This window comes from Cydia pomonella, chromosome 5, assembly GCF_033807575.1.
Source record: "Cydia pomonella isolate Wapato2018A chromosome 5, ilCydPomo1, whole genome shotgun sequence".
In the NCBI taxonomy this organism is placed as follows: Eukaryota; Metazoa; Arthropoda; class Insecta; order Lepidoptera; family Tortricidae; genus Cydia; species Cydia pomonella.
The window spans coordinates 18,311,798-18,328,912 of NC_084707.1; the positions used below are offsets into that span (position 1 = coordinate 18,311,798).

The following is a 17,115-nucleotide window of genomic DNA, read 5'->3' on the forward strand; positions in this document are numbered from 1 at the left end:
GTTTAGTAAGTTACAGCAATTGAGTCAATCTAATCACACACTCCATTTTGATAAAATTTATGTGTCAGTCTTATTTATAAACGCATTTTTTTTCACAGCCCAGTTTGCGCGGTCGACTCTGGCGTTGATTTTGCTATGGACGAAGATGAGGAGTATAATTAAATAATGGTTTTCAAAGTTGTTCAATGTTAATAAGTAAGATGTGCACCTCTTATGTAACTCCTAATTTAAAGATTTAAAATTAACATTACACTTAATTTTATGAACACATGGGCAATTATTTTTGCAATGGATGCGTTTAAACTTAAAAACTAATTGCTTATTTTACGCATAAGTTAATTGTAACTAGACAAGTTGACGTACCTCGTATATTTGTAAAATTTTTTGAGAATTTAACGAAATACTGTAATATTTTCGGTTTAGTTTGGAAGTGGAATAAAATATTGATGGTGTTTTGTAGAAAAGGTTGTAGGTAGCCGTAGATTTATTTTCCGGAATCTTCTCTTTTATCAAACAGTCAAAATTATAATGTTTTTTATAAATGTGCTGTAAGTTTTAATATAGCTTTATAATGTTTTTATTTTAATTATACTTTATATGATCATATATGAAACTGCAAATGTTTCACTTAGGCGGTCTTCCGCAGTGCGAGTTGGACATGGCTATAGTCGTGCATAGCGTTGTCTCACCCGCACATCCAAGTGGCGTGCGGAAACCGCATCGGCGTAATAGCCAGTTATTATAATTTTCTTTGTAACTCCTTTTTTATGTCTGCGCTAAACGCTGTGAGCTGCGCGAGCCCCACCTAATAAGCTGTTATTTATAACACTTAGTGACCCCAGCGGCCCACCGCGAGTCGTTTATTCGAATTTATGACGTGACCTATATTAATGAAGTGTCAATTTAGTTAGCTCTTCAAGTGACAAAATAAATCACAATTAGAGTCGTTAGACCACTGAAAACTCAAAACAACATTTGCAGCTCTCTCAGATTCCTAAAACTGGTGATTTCTACTGCCGTTGGCTCTTCTTCTTAAAAGTTTGCCGACCCCTTATCAAGGGCACGGGTTCTCAGGGCTTAGGGTAAGGTAGGGTTCCTAGGGAATGAATGAGACTCATTCTCATTCCTAGGGCTTTGCCATTGATCGTAAACGGGTTCGCGACAAGTACAGTCAGCGTCAAATACTCTGTAGCAGTCAAAGTGGCCAAATAGTTCGGTACATCATACTAAATATATGGTGTACCGAACTATTTGGCTACTTTGGTTGCTATAAAGTATTTGACGCTGACTGTACCTATAACCAAACTTTTTTTTTATACAAATTAGTTTTCGTCTTGTGTTTCGCAGCATCTGTACCCCTAGTGTAAATAAATTCGATTTCCAAACGTGACGTACGCGTTTGCGTTTAGTCTCATTTTGTATTGGATTTCGAAAGAGCGCGCCAAGCGGGACGTTTTGGAACCTCAAAATCCTATACAAAATGAGACTTAACGCAAACGCGTTCGTCACGTTATGATGTCGATCAAAGTTACACTAGAGGTACTGGTATAAGTTGGTTCGGGGGGTAGAGTTTATGAAACCCTGTTCTATAGGACATACAAGCAAAAACTCACAGTTGAGTTTTGTAATTACATAAATAGGTTGAGGGCTCTCGTGGCTTGGATAAGTATATACGTTAGATTCAGATGAAACACATTGTTTTTTTAACTCGGTAACTTAAAACTGCATCCTGCAGGCTTATTCAGTCAGCGAGTGGCGCAGATAAATTTCAACTAAATGTGTTGTCGTAATAATTTGAATATGTACCTATTTTTCTATTTGGTGGCCTAGCGGTAAGAGCGTGCGACTTGCAAACCGGAAGTCGCGGGTTCAAACCCCGGCTCGTACCAATGAGTTTTTCGGAACTTATGTACGAAATATCATTTGATATTTACCAGTCGCTTTTCGGTGAAGGAAAACATCGTGAGTAAACCGGATTAATCCTAACAAGGCCTAGTTTACCCTCTGGGTTGGAAGGTTAGATGGCAGTCGCTTTCGTAAAAACTACTGCCTACGCCAAATCTTGGGATTAGTTGTCAAGCGGACCCCAGGCTCCCATGAGCCGTGGCAAATGCCGGGACAACGCGAGGAAGAAGAAGATTTTTCTATTATCTTTTCTCAATCATGCACGGAAATACCTACCGTAGGCTTACAACTCTCAAAACATTAATTTTAAAATTTAATGAATGTGCAATTTCTGCAATGGATTTTATAGTTTTGACACGAGTTATAATTTCCATGTATTTTTTCGAGAAAAGCATTACAAACCTGGAAAGGAAGAGGTATTGCTTGACTAGTATATTAGGTAATTTTCTTCCAGGATCTTGCACCGCTCTACCTTGATTTTCATACCCTTCAAGCAATTCCTGACTTCCCGGCCGTTGCTATTCCTCAAAGGCTTAATTTCCTCCTTCGCTGACATCGGTCAAGCGTACGATTTACACAATTTTTGTATGGGCCACCCACCGCACAGCAACGGTGACGTCGTTCTCGGTCGTCAGCGCCGCGTGCGTCGGTGCGCTGGCGCGCTATACACCACAGATCGCGCGCTCAGTGCAAAGCTGACGGGTTGGCTATACACACATGCCGTCGTGAGCATCATGTGTTAATTTGTACGCTCGACCGATGTCAAAGTTGGAGAAAATGAAGGCTTTCTTTGTCATACGTGACCGATGTCAGCGTAGGAGGAAATCGGGCCTAAGCATTGGTTTCGGTTGATGCCGTACTTGCCGCATTTAATTAAGTGGCATTTCTTCTCTTGCAATTACAATACTTAATTTTGTTTCATATTTTAAAACGGATCTCTGTTTTAAAATGGTTTCAAAACGCGAAAGTTTTAAATGTTAATTTTGGTTTCTATGTTAGTCGGTCTCTATTCAGTTTTACCTGCTGAAACATATGAATTTTAGGAGTAATTAAATTTATTTATAGTTACAGATATATCTGGTATAGGGTGTAGATTTAGGTGTGACATGTAAAATGTAAATTAAATAAGCTGAGTTCAGATCTCAATTTTTCGTATCAAAATGTATATTTAATGTCAAAGTTTGGAACGAATATATATAACTACTACTTGGAAGTAGTACTTACTGTCGTTACAGTATAATCGAGTTATAAATCTTAAAATAATTAGCGACAACCAAGAATGGTGTCTTTTTGAGATTTTATACTTGACTGTACATTTTGGTGTTAAAAACTTATTTTGGCTTTGGGATGTGCATGGTGCTTGAATTAGAATCAATCTAATTTCTACATCTTGTACAATAAATGTGTCCTTATTTTTACTTTACAACCTTAGTTTGACGGCTTGAATCAGTAGATTGCGGCCAAGTATAAGCTCGTTAAGACAGAAGCATATTTATTAGGGTTTTTGCCTCATAATTTGCCAAGAACGTACACACATTTGTATTTTGTTTGTGACGAGACTTGGCTTATGAACTTGAAGTATTAGAGTAATGTGGAAAGCGTAAACCATATTTTAAGTCACTTAGAAATCCGCCTATATTTTAGGGCGTCACTTTCAATATTGTTAGCGACATAATTACACATTTGATGAATTATACATTTTTTCCCGAAGTTGTTTATAATTTATTCCTAACTGTTGCGAATTAACCCATCATCCATCTCATTGAAAAGTAAAATATTCAAATCAAAGCCTCCACCAAAGATCAAACCAAAAAAGTTTTCAACTGTACTTGATACTTTAAGAGGCCGGTATCGATTTTAGTCGCAAAAATGTCAAATTGATAGATTTAGTGCATGAAATTGTACACCTTTTGTTAACTATTAGAAATAACAAGTACTAGTTTTTTTAGCACGTCTTGCGTAAAGGACTGATTTTAAAGCTCTTATTTGTAAATTCCGTAAAGTTTGGACTGCTAAAACTGGTAATTTTGTATTACACATATCCTGTACTTCAACATTAGTTAACTACATTTTTAGGGTTCCGTAGTCAACTAGGAACCCTTATAGTTTCGCCATGTCTGTCTGTCTGTCCGAGGCTTTGCTCCGTGGTCGTTAGTCCTAGAAAGCTGAAATTTGGCATGGATATATAAATCAATAAATCCGACAAAGTCGTACATACAATAAAATCTAAAAATTAAATTTTTTTTAGGGTACCTCCCCTACTCGTGAAGTGGGGGTGAATTATTTTTTTTTGCTTCAACCCTACAGTGTGGGGTATCGTTGGAAAGGTCTTTAAAAACTAATAGGGGTCTTCAACAAACATTTTTTGATAACGTGAATATATTCGGAGATAATCGGTCAGAAAGCAAAAAAAAATGTGTCCCCTCAAACTTTTGAACCGTAGGTCCAAAAAATATGGAAAAAATCTTGGAAGTAGAGCTTAAGAAAGACATTAAATGAAAACTATAGCGGACATGATCAGTTTAGCTGTTTTTGAGTTATCCCGAGAGAGAAAGCGGGTTTTCGCACCCACCTACGCCAACGACGTCGCAGCCAGACGCCGATTTCGACGACGAGATCGCCGAAATCAAGGATGCCGCAACAACCGCTCCCGCCGACGGCTCCCCAAAGCCGTGACACTCGGCCGACGCAGCCCCTGGACGCACCTTCTCGCCGGTCCCGCGGGAAGCTCAGCTCCGACTTGCCCCTCTCGAGCTACTGGATCGGGATCGCATCCTAGTCGCTCGACTGGCGCAAACCATAAACCCACCCTGGAAACCACAAGAATTGCCCAGCATTCAAGAAGGCCTACAGATTATGGAAGGCCGGGAAATCTTACTTCTCGGCCCTGTCCCGCCCGGGACCTCTAACCAACGCCGCGATCGAGAAGCCCACGGTGGAAGAGTCGACGCCATCAACCCTGATGGCGCCGGCAAACCCCCCCACCCAAAGGGGGATGTCAAGACCGCGGCAGGCGAGAGAGCCCGGGTCTCCGACGAAAAAGAAGCCAGTGCCCTCAGCCACCTCAATCCAGGCAGCGCCAGCTCTACCCTCCGCTGCACCTCCACCTTCGCCGCCAACGCCGGCTCCAGCCGCCAGAACCACGCCGTCCCCCGCTGAACAAGAGGTCGACGCACTGATCGCGCTCCTGGGCAGCCCGGACTGGCCCCGTCAGCCATTTTAGAAGAGAAGGAGAGACAACAACAACAACAAAGCCATGATCGGCCTCCGGCCGACCATGGCCCAGAAGCCCTCGCCCTTTGTAACGGGCACAAGAAAGACCCGCCCGTCGTCACGGGCGGCGACCAGAAACCGCCAAAAATCCAGAAAGGATGGAAAGGCCACTCACACCAAAGCTACTTTGGTGCGAAAGAAGCAAGGATCGGTTGATGATTTTTTTTAAACGCCTCTTCTCGTATAATTACCGGTGCCGCACGCTCGCGTCCTTAGTATCGCGGGAGCGCTTGTAGAGGTTAAGACCTATGTCGCTCGGCTGCGCGCCGACGCATCAACTTGTTACGAAGTTATTTATCATTGTGTGCCTCGCACGACGTGTATATACAGAGTGGTATCACTCTACTGTGTGCGTGTAAACTGCGACCATCTGCGATTTGATCCTTGTGCTGCTTGTATTTGATTCTCTAATCTAAATTATAAGTATTATACTCCTAAAATTAACAGGGTAGATATGATGATATACATGATTTGTCTCAACAATACTTGTGACACGAGGTATTACCCAGGGTCTGATCATGAAGCTGGAAGGTGGTAGATGATACTCATGAACCGTCTTACAAAAACACTTAGTATTAAGGCTTGTTTGAATCGTCTCAACAAGACCTTTGACACGAGGTGGTACTCAGGGTCTGATGATGAAGCCGGAAGGTGGTCAAGGGTACTCATCAACCAGATCCTGAATCTACTTTGTGTTTGGGCTTGTTGGATTCGTCTCAACTCAACAAGATCTTTGACACAAGATGATACTCAGGGTCTGACGATGAAGCCGGAAGGTGGTCAAGAGTACTCATCAACCTGATCGTGAATCCACTTAGTGTTTGGGCTCGTTTGATTCGTTTCAACAAGATCTTTGACACAAGATGGTACTCAGGGTCTGATCATGAAGCCGGAACGTGGTCAAGAGTACTCATCACCCGATCGTGAATCCACTTATTGTTTGGGCTCGTTTGATTCGTTTCTACAAGATCTTTGACACAAGATTGTACTCAGGGTCTGATGATGAAGCCGGAAGGTGGTCAAGAATACTCATCAACCAGATCGTGAATCTACTTCATGTTTGGGCTCGTTCAATTCGTCTCAACAAGATCTTTATCACAAGATGGTACAGTCAGCATCAAAAGTAGCGTATGAAACAACGCGCCAAAAGTATCTGATATTTCGGATAACTTTCCAAATAGATAAATTTCTAAAATTCGTGCTCAAAAGTATATCTTTTACAGTCTTAGTTGTTCTATGTTAAAGACATCACTTTTTGTTAAGCTGTTACAGAATGAGATACTTATGAAACGTTATTTGATCCGCTACTTTTGATGCTGACTGTACTCAGAGTCTGATGATGAGACCGGGAGGTGGTCAAGAGTACACATCAACCTGATCGTGAATCGTGATGTATAGTGATTTCAACATCACTATTCACGATTAAATCGAGAATTTTCTCTCAATACCATCAATTTGATGAAGTGGATCTGAAGATGATGATTGTTTGATGATAATGATGATGATTTTTTTTATTGTAATATGTTCACCGATTATTCCGACACCCGTGGTCCGATTTGAGTTATTTATATTGTTCCCTTTGAAAGGAGTACCATAAAATTTTTGGTTCTGATCTGATGATGGAATCCACGAGGAATAGAGGGGACTCCTCAATTTTTAAAGGCACATGTATGGTGATTATTACATGGTGGTATTCTTATGCAACTCATGCATTTCCTCTCGAAAACTACCAATTTAATTTAGTGCAACTGTAGCCTTACCACGAGTTTGACTCTACATATTAGCTGACGTGTTCGTAACTTACTTTCTATACATCTCGCTCGCACTAATAGGATGCCAGTATGAGCGAGATGCATGGAAAGTAATTTACGCTAGCGAATATATCAATGTCAAACTCGTGGTACTGCTTACTGATTATGAAGGGCACGAGCGATATATGGAACTTCCCTCTTATAATTGGGTCTATTACGGTTTTTCACCCTTTTCCAGGCATAGTACGATTTATCGACCACATACGCGCCTTTAGAATTCCAACTTTAGCATTCCGATTTAAGGTTCAAATTAGATTACACTTTCAGGAAATGTTACTTGTCTTCAACTGAATCATCAAAGCTGGATTAATTGGAATATATTAGGATTTTTTGGGAAAACCTTGTAGATTGGTGCGGCCTGGAAAAGGGTTAATGTAGGTAGTATTGGAAATAAGAGGTGAGTGGTAGGTGTGAGATGTTTGTGAGGTACACAGGGGCTTGAGTCACGGTTTTCAGAAGTTAGTGGGTTGAGGGGCGGTGAGTGGCAGGGGTTGATGTGCTGTGAGGTCGGGTGATCGGAGGGTTGAGGGTTTGGGTCAGTGGCTGGGCGGATGATAGATTTAGAGTAGTGGCAGGAATGATTTCCCAGAGGGACTCGAGGAAAATCCAGATTATTTATTAAATTGAACGAACTTAGTGTAAAAGATGATTGTGAGTTCATTCATGCGTCACGCGTCACTCATGAGCACTTAACAATGCCTTAAAATTAAAATTGGTAAAATAAAAACTTCTTCTTCTTCCTAGCATTGTCCCGGCATATTGCTACGGCTCATGGGAGCCTGGGGTCCGCTTGACAGCTAATCCCAAGATTTGGCGTAGGTACTAACTAGTTTTTACGAAAGCGACTGCCATCAGTGCCATCTGACTTTCCAACCCAGAGGGTAAAACTAGGCCTTGTTGGGATTAGTCCGGTTTCCTCAGGATGTTTTTCTTCACCGAAAAGCGACTGGTAAATATCAAATGATATTGATATTGAACCCGCGACCTCTGGATTGCAAATCGCACGCTCTTACCGCTAGGCCACCAGCACTTCTGTAAAATAAAAACTTATTACAAAAAAAGTAAACCGACTTCAAAAAGGATAAAATGCGTTACCAACTGATATGGTTGAAGTCGGTGCCAATCCAAAAATGATCAGCTTTATGTCTACAAATCACATTACAACTGTAGTAATAGGTATTATAAACGTGGAATTCAAATTAAGCCAAGTCGAATCCTTTATAATTTCAAGATTTTCTACACATCACAGAACTTGGAACCCATACAGATTACAACTTTTTTGTCGGCGGACCAACAGCAATACATATTCTTAATATTGAACTTGGTTCTCATTTCACAGTTATGTTTTTGTGCAGAAATTACTAGTAGGTATTCATCATGAAAGCCGTTTTGCCCAAGCTAAAAAGGAGACCCTAGCTATCGTGTCGTCCTTAAAACCTTAAACAAAAAACATTTCCGAATTTAGTATGCAATTTAACCAACTTTACGTGTGTTTATTACACTTGAAATTTCTATGAGATTACATTAAAGGCACCTTTTTTCAAATTAAATAACTATTTTTTTAATCGGTTTACATGATAGAGAATTATCGTCGAAAAACCAACATACGTGCATTACGCGTAAATTAGTTAGACGATTTGCCGATGGATGGTCGATACAATTATACTTAGTATAGGTACTTCTGATCAAAAGTTTTTCACTTTTATACTTACACGTCAAAGTTTGTACGGAACCCTCGGTGCGCGAATAAAACGAACTCGCGCCTTACCGGTTTTTATTTTAAATCCGCTTCCATAGTCTTGAAATCGAGACCAAATGTTCGTTTTTATGGATATTTTGTATGACAGATGAATGTAAGACCTAATGCTTCTTGGATTTTTTTTTACATTAACGAACTGTATCGACTAGTGGAATAAAATAGCAAAAGTTTTATTTTTAGGCTGTTCGATTCCCAGGCAATACCAGCGAATTAAAAAAAAACTGTGAATGCATTTTTATTTCTTTTAGAAAATAAAATAATGTTTCCTTTAAGTAAAATGAGCTAACTTAAGGTTTTAAGACTTTTAAGGCACTTTCCCGCCAGAGCCCAATATTTGTTTCAACACCGTATATTATATATTTAGTGCAATAGACTTTATATGTACTACATGAATTCATAAAGAATATATAATAACGATTATATACAAAATTTATCGAAAGTTTTATTTTAACCAAACTAAATATTATGCATAAGTTGCGAAAGTATCAAAACTGTTATAGCCGTCACGTTGTTTCGGCGCACCTGCGGTCGGCGCCGGCGTTCGGTTACTGTGTAAAAGTCGTATCTTCGCGAGATTTCAATGACGTCAGGGCTATTGAATTAGTGTACACTGCGTTTGTCCCCGCGTCTGCGTTGAAGCCGCATCGGTGGTTTGGAACCCGTATGAGGTCAAGTAACTCTTGCTTCTGGAAAAAATCCAGAAAGCCTTTCTGCGATTCTAATACAAAAAGGTTAACGGGTATTACCCATATTTGTACCCATCAAAGTTCTTGCTTGGCGTTTTAGGGTTTAAGGAATTAATTCCTTAGAGGTGAGGCGTAACTACGGGCTATTGACTACTGTATGTAATGTCTTACCTAAGCGAATAACTCGCGAACGCGAAGCGGCGCGGCGCGGGTGAATTCAATCCTTTGATACCTATGGAAGTGTCCTAAGTGGGCGATCTCCGCTCCGAATGCCGTTGGGCGTCGCGCCGCGTCGCACTCGCGAGTCATCGCCCATGTCAGCCGCGCTGTTACGGGGGAACTCTGACTGCCCTGAACTGGTTGCACAGCTCGTACGCCTGTTCGTCCATCTCTGGCTAAGGCCCAATTTAATTTCCGACCACGACGTCGTCACCTAAAACACGCACTATGTCCCATGGCAAATCCCCCTCCCCTAAATCCGGCCCTGTATGAAGTTCTGTGAGACGATTAAGCGAGAATCTTCTGTCTAATGTTAGTCTTCTTTCTTACATTTGTTCTGTTTTTCCTTTCTAGACTGTATCATGTACCTAGTTTGTACAAATACTGTCTAATGAAATGAAAAAAAATGAAAAAAAAATTTTTTTTTAATTTTTATGGCGTATTACAAAAAAGCTACTTACTAGATCTCGTTCGAACCAATTTTCGGTGGAAGTTTGCATGGCAATGTATATCATATATTTTTTTTAGATTTTTCATTCTGTTATTTTAGAAGTTACGGGGGGGGGGGGGGGGGGGGACTTTACCACTTTGGAAGTGTCTCTCGCGCAAACTATTCACTTTAGAAAAAAATTATATTAGAAACCTCAATATCATTTTTAAAGACCTATCCATAGATACCCCTCACGTATGGGTTTGATGAAAAAAGATTTTTTGAGTTTCAGTTCTAAGTATGGGGAACCCCCAAAATTTATTGTTTTTTTTCTATTTTTGTGTAAACATCATAATGCGGTTCATAGAATACATCTACTTACCAAGTTTGAACAGTATAGCTTTTATAGTTTCGGAAAAAAGTGGCTGTGACAGAATCGGACAGACAGACGGACATGACGAATCTATAAGGGTTCCGTTTTTTGCCATGGTTATTGCCATTTTTGCTATGGATAGGTCTTTAAAAATGATATTGAGGTTTCTAATATCATTTTTTTCTAAACTGAATAGTTTAGCGAGAGACACTTCCAAAGTGGTAAAAAGTGTGTCCCCCCCCCCCCCCCCCGTAACTTCTAAAATAACAGAATGAAAAATCTAAAAAAAATATATGATATACATTGCCATGCAAACTTCCACCGAAAATTGGTTCGAACGAGATCTAGTAAGTAGTTTTTTTTTAATACGTCATAAAAATTAAAAAAAAAAATTTTTTTTCATCAAACCCATACGTGTGGGGTATCTAAGGGTAAGGATAGGTCTTCAAAAATGATATTTAGGTTTCTGATGTCATTTTTAGGGTTCCGTAGCCAAATGGCAAAAAACGGAACCCTTATAGATTCGTCATGTCCGTCTGTCTGTCCGATTCTGTCACAGTCACTTTTTTCCGAAACTATAAGAGCTGTACTGTTCAAACTTAGTAAGTGGATGTATTCTACGAACCGCATTAAGATTTTCACACAAAAATAGAAAAAAAACAATAAATTTTGGGGGTTCCCCATACTTAGAACTGAAACTCAAAAAATCTTTTTTCATCAAACCCATACGTGTGGGGTATCTATGGATAGGTCTTCAAAAATGATATTGAGGTTTCTAATATCATTTTTTTCTAAAATGAATAGTTTGCGCGAGAGACACTTCCAAAGTGGTAAAATGTGTGTCCCCCCCCCCCGTAACTTCTAAAATAACAGAATGAAAAATCTAAAAAAAATATATGATATACATTGCCATGTAAACTTCCACCGAAAATTGGTTTGAACGAGATCTAGTAAGTAGTTTTTTTTTAATACGTCATGAAATTAAAAAAAAAATTTTTTTTTCATCATACCCATACGTGTGGGGTATCTATGGATAGGTCTTCAAAAATGATATTAAGGTTACTAATATCATTTTTTTCTAAACTGAATAGTTTGCGCGAGAGAACCTTCCAAAGTGAAAAAAAGTGTGTCCCCCCTGTAACTTCTAAAATAACAGAATGAAAAATCTAAAAAAAATATATAATATACATTACCATGCAAACTTCCACCGAAAATTGGTTTGAACGAGATCTAGTAAGTAGTTTTTTTTTAATACGTCATAAAATTTAAAAAAAAATTTTTTCATTAAACATATACGTGTGGGGTATCTATGAATAGGTCTTCAAAAATGATATTTAGGTTCCTAATATCATTTTTTTCTAAACTGAATAGTTTGCGCGAGAGACACTTCCAAAGTGGTAAAATGTGTGTCCAAAGTGGGAAAATGTTGAACAAGATCTAATAAGAAGATTTTTTTTTAATACATCTTAAATTGTACGGAACCCTTCATGCGCGAGTCCGACTCGCACTTGGCCGCTTTTTTCTAAACTGAATAGTTTGCGCGAGAGACGCTTCCAAAGTGAAAAAAAGTGTGTCCCCCCCCCCCCCCCCCCTGTAACTTCTAAAATAACGGAATGAAAAATCTAAATAAAATATATGATATACATTACCATGCAAACTTCCAGCGAAAATTGGTTTGAACCAGAACTAGTAAGTAGTTTTTTTAATACGTCATAAATGGTACAGAACCCTTTATGGGCGAGTCCGACTCGCACTTGGCCGCTTTTTCACTTAAGTTTTAGGGGGACTTTATAAATAAAATGACTTTTTTTTTCAAAAATATAATGATGAACAATCAAAACAATATATTTATCGAACTATACAACAGAGATGTGGCTCTTAAAATAACTAAAAAAATGATAATCGAAATTATCTTTACAACTAAATAATATGTATATACATGATACAAATTTATCATTATGTACAAAACATACATACACTCGATTTTGTAGGTAATCTCTACAAAGTGCCGCATTCAGATTTTGTGTGTACAATATCAAAGATAATAAGCGAAATTAGCATTTCGTCGCCACCTATCACCCACATACACTTATAAACCTATATAGCATCTTTCCTAATCCGAGAGAACACATTTTTTACAACCCTACACAAATATACTACGCATATGAAGGGGTCAGAGAAAGATGCTCAACATTATTTATATATTAATCAAATCAAACAGTTAATATATATTGATAGTTAAAGTATCCCCGCTGTGAAACTATGTTACGGGGGCATATTATGTGGTAAGTAATTGAAAGAGTTTACCGCATAATTTATGCAAAATGTTAGTGGACCGTACAGCACCATCTACTTTACAATTTTTCTTAGACTTTACCTATCTTCTAAGATCAATACTGCCCTCATAGCGGTATCTCAAATCAAAATTATTCAATTTGCAAACATATACCATACTTAAAATATTAATTTTAAAAAATCATTTGTTTTTGAGATAATTGGCTGGGTAGAATGACTCTTTGATTTCAGTTAAATGTATTAAATTGCATTAATAACGCTGCCGCGTGAAGGAGGAACTAGAAACACACGTGCGAATAGGTAATTCGCAAGTCGTGTCGATTTTCGACTCGTGTCGTAATTTATCAACACTTGTTGCGAATTTCCTATTTTCTGCACTTGTATTGTAAATAACTATTCTGCTGTACAGATATGTTTAGCGCGGCAGTGTGAAAAAGGGACTTTGATAAAGGTACAATACATTATTGACTCGAGAATAGGGAACGCAATCCCGATCCCGCGGGATCCCGATCTCGCGAGATCCCGTGTAATTTTTCGGGATCAATCCCGACGTATAATATGACGAGATCCCGTTCGGGATTGACGGGACGCTACACACGTCCAGTTCTCAGCAGCTGGCAGATTGCAACGGATGTAAGATGCCGTTTAGCAGATAACACTCTTAATACCCTTTGTTTTTTAAGAAGTCACTTTCAAAACCACCTGTAATACTCTCTAATTCCTTATTGCTTTGATTCTTATTACAGTTATACTTATTGTTTTGATTACCTTTGTTAATTTCCAAGAAAAACTGATGATGATTTAGTTATATAATAATATTAAAGAATAAAGGTTTTTGTTTTCTGTCTATTAATATGTTATTTTAATTATCGTCACCATCACAAACATGCCGTTATTATCGTTTTAATTCAATCGAATTTTACTTTTTTTTAATCTACTCGGGATCCCTAAAATTCCGGGATCTCGAATTCGGGATTGCATTCACTACTCGAGAAACTCCTACATTGTGCCTTAGCTCTTCCCCGACCCCTTCAAATGTCTGAGAAACGACGTCCATTGACAGTTTGTGTCGCTCAAAAAACTAGCCGAAATTAGGTATAAACATATCTCTTCCCTATTGCACAAATCTTTATCTAAACTACACTGAAGGCCCTTGATTAACAAAAGATACAGGTTGTAGTGAATAATCTTTTCCCATAGTATTTTGGAATCCGTGGAAAGCTACTAAAATGGATAGAAGGGTACCTGTCAGACAACCTTCAGTGTGCGAGTCGGTGACGGCCCGTCTCACCACTAAATGTGCTGAGTGGAGTACCTCAGGGATCTGTCTTATCTCCGACTCTGTTTGGAATATTTGTGACTGACTTAATAGCACTAATAGAGTCAGAATCGTGCTTCTTTGCAGATGATGGAAAGTTCTTCGCTAACCTTCATGTTTCTTCTGGTCAGCTGCAATCCGATTTGGATAGGTTAACGGAGTGGACTTCGCACTGGATATTTTCCATTTAAGCTCAAACGCCTACCTTATGAAGAAAGGCTAAAGGTACTGAAGCTGCCCACACTCAAAGCCAGGAGAGCGAGAGGAGACCTTATCGAGTGTTTTAAGATTGTTACCCACTGTTACAACCTCCCCGACATTCACGATATAATCAACAAGAGAACTATCAGCCGCGAGACCCGAGGTCAAAGCTTAAGAATTGTTCGCACTCCCACTACTACTAAAGCTGCATATCATTCTTTGTCCAACCGTGTCGTGGCGGCTTGTAACCGTTTACCGGATAGTGTTGTAACTACTCCCTCGATCAATGTTTTTAAAAACAGATTGGACAAGTGGCTTTTAAACAATAAGTTAGACTGTAGACATGCGCGAAACAGTGCTTCAAAAAGTAATGCTATATCACATCACTTTTTCGAAAACGTAATGTTACACTGAGATATCACATCACTTATCACTCGAAACGAAACATTTACCCGAACGAATACAGCGCGCGGGCGCGCGCGTGATGGCAACATCACACTCATCACAGTCATCACAGTACCAACTACATTACGCAGCGAGTGTTAGGACTCTAGGGCGTATCATATCGGCGCGTCGATCTATTACGCATTGCGTTTTGTCACCGCTATGTGATAGATCGTTTTTGTTAATGTTTTTCTTTTTATAGTCGTAAAATATGCATCATAGATAAAAAAATAAAAGAAAATATCTGTTAATTAATGAGATAACGCCATCGAGAGTCACTAGGTAGTATTTTTATTTGGGTAAGTATATCAATAAAAATGTACTGTAAACACTAGCTCACTATTAAATTAAAGATAAATAAGTAACTTCACTCGTGCTTAATTTAGTTTTCCGCGAAAGTCAACCAAACCAAACATTTCACAACAATAATAAACAGTAAATACGTTTTTGTTCGTCAAATTCAAACTCGCAAGCGAATTATCATTTAGCCGCATCATTATAGGTAAAATACTAAAAACATTGTAAGCTCTATGGTAACGCATTACAGTTTTTAAATCGATTGCAGGTGCAAAAATCCGTTATCGTATCAATTTAATGAAATTTGCAATAACTCAAATGCGACTGCTACGACCGGCCGAGCGGACCGATCCGAAGTGTTCCGAAAGCATTGCGGAATGAGAGCGAGCGAGCAGTGAGTGCGGGTGCGGGCGGGATAGCAAAGTAATGATAGCATGGCAAACAAACATCACACCATCACGTCTCATTGCTCATTATACATTACGCGGATTGTACTTGAACGGACCTTTCGTACCGACTACCGGCGCGTCAATCTATATTGATGCTTTACGAGTTTACGCGCGCTTCGGCCAGTCGTATGCTCGAGTGATGTTTGAAGTAATGCTTGGTTTCTCGGAGTGATGCGTAATGCAATATTACACGTTTGAGTGATATCTCATTTGTGATGTTACGCGCATTACTTACACATGTCTATTAGACTGATGTTACTTAATGATGTGATACGACTTTACAAACTTTGAACTGTATAATACAGGCCACTGTGTGACATAGGCTAATCAGCTAAATAGCTGCTCGCCTATAATTATATAATAATAATAATTTTCTCGGAAATATTCGTATGTGTCATGCTACTACTAGTAGTAGACTCGGTACTTTATGTACAGTCAGCGTCAAATACTTTGTAGCAACCAAAGTAGCCAAATAATTCGGTACACCATATATTAAGTATGGTGTACCGAACTATTTGGCCACTTTGACTGCTACAAAGTATTTGACGCTGACTGTACTAACTGACTAAAAACGCATGACACGAACATAAAAACACGATGGGCAAGGATTAATTATTACAGCTGTAGCGCACTGTGGAGGTAACATACATACAGTCAGTAATACGATTAAATCTTAAGTCAATTTATCAAAAGAAGTTGAATAATATTCCTAAAGATAGCATAGAAAGAAAATAATTTCAGGCTAGTAGGACGACAGGACTAGCTGTTCACATGTTAGTAAATTTAACTTGTTGAAGATAAATGCAGGTAAAGGGTTTGGTTTGGGTTATTAAAAGTATATTTATTTAAAACAAGTCATGTATAAAGGAAAGACAAACGTTTTCGAACAGTTTTTGGACGGGATGGAGCGGTATTAGTTAAGTATACTGTTGCACGCATAATTTAACCCCAGTGCATTAAGGCTTTTAGTAGACGTTATAGTTTGAGTAAATTTTCTAAGTGGATTTGTATATCGGTATCCAGCCGAGTAAATTAGGATAAATTCTATTCGATTCAATAATAGACCCTTTTCAATTTCCTATCGTATTTCGGCTAGCTTTTGGCTTTCGATACTTTTCTTCACGGGCTCCTCGGACGACCGGTCGCGTCGCGCAAACGACCAATCGCGCACATACATGATTGTATAATTTTATTTTACATAGGAGCATTTCACCATTCGGGATCACAGCAGTCATCGCTTACATTTCTGATTCCAAATCTGTACACCCGGCTGCAAAATTGCACGGCCACTAAGAAAATGAATTAGTTCATAATGTGTCCATGCAGGTCGCCATTGACACTTGGGACGCTCGGTGAACGTGGGCCGCTCGGAGCGCCATGAACCTCTACACCTTGTCGTTGGGGCGCTTGTCGGGCGCGGCGGGCGCGGACGCGGACGCGGACGCGGGGGTGGCGGCGACAGCGGGCGCGGCGTCGGGCGGCGCGGCGGGCGGCGGGGAGCGCAGCTTGGCGCGCGGCCGCCAGGCGTCCAGCAGCGCCTCCACGCGCTCGTCGGTGGGCCCCCAGCGCGCGAAGCCGGCCGCGTTCTGCAGCCACACCACCACCGTGCCGCCGCCCCAGCGGAAGTACACCTCGTTCCTGCCGGGGGACCGGCC

General features: G+C 39.6%; 2 protein-coding genes across 3 annotated transcripts in view; one reads left to right on the forward strand and one right to left on the reverse strand.

The window, feature by feature from the left end:
• The window catches only part of LOC133517948 (repressor of RNA polymerase III transcription MAF1 homolog), a 25,530-nt gene extending 21,915 nt beyond the window's left edge, over window positions 1-3,615 (forward strand). For both annotated transcript variants that reach the window (XM_061851437.1, XM_061851436.1), the window contains one exon: window positions 99-3,615. In XM_061851437.1, coding sequence (XP_061707421.1) covers window positions 99-162 — 64 coding nt within the window. In that variant the 3' untranslated portion in view covers window positions 163-3,615. The remainder of the gene's footprint in view (window positions 1-98) is intronic.
• An 8,668-nt stretch (window positions 3,616-12,283) lies between these two features.
• LOC133517949 (mRNA (2'-O-methyladenosine-N(6)-)-methyltransferase-like) overlaps window positions 12,284-17,115 on the reverse strand; it is a 31,219-nt gene continuing 26,387 nt past the window's right edge. Inside the window, exon 7 of the mRNA XM_061851438.1 lies at window positions 12,284-17,098. Coding sequence (XP_061707422.1) covers window positions 16,846-17,098 — 253 coding nt within the window. The 3' untranslated portion in view covers window positions 12,284-16,845. The remainder of the gene's footprint in view (window positions 17,099-17,115) is intronic.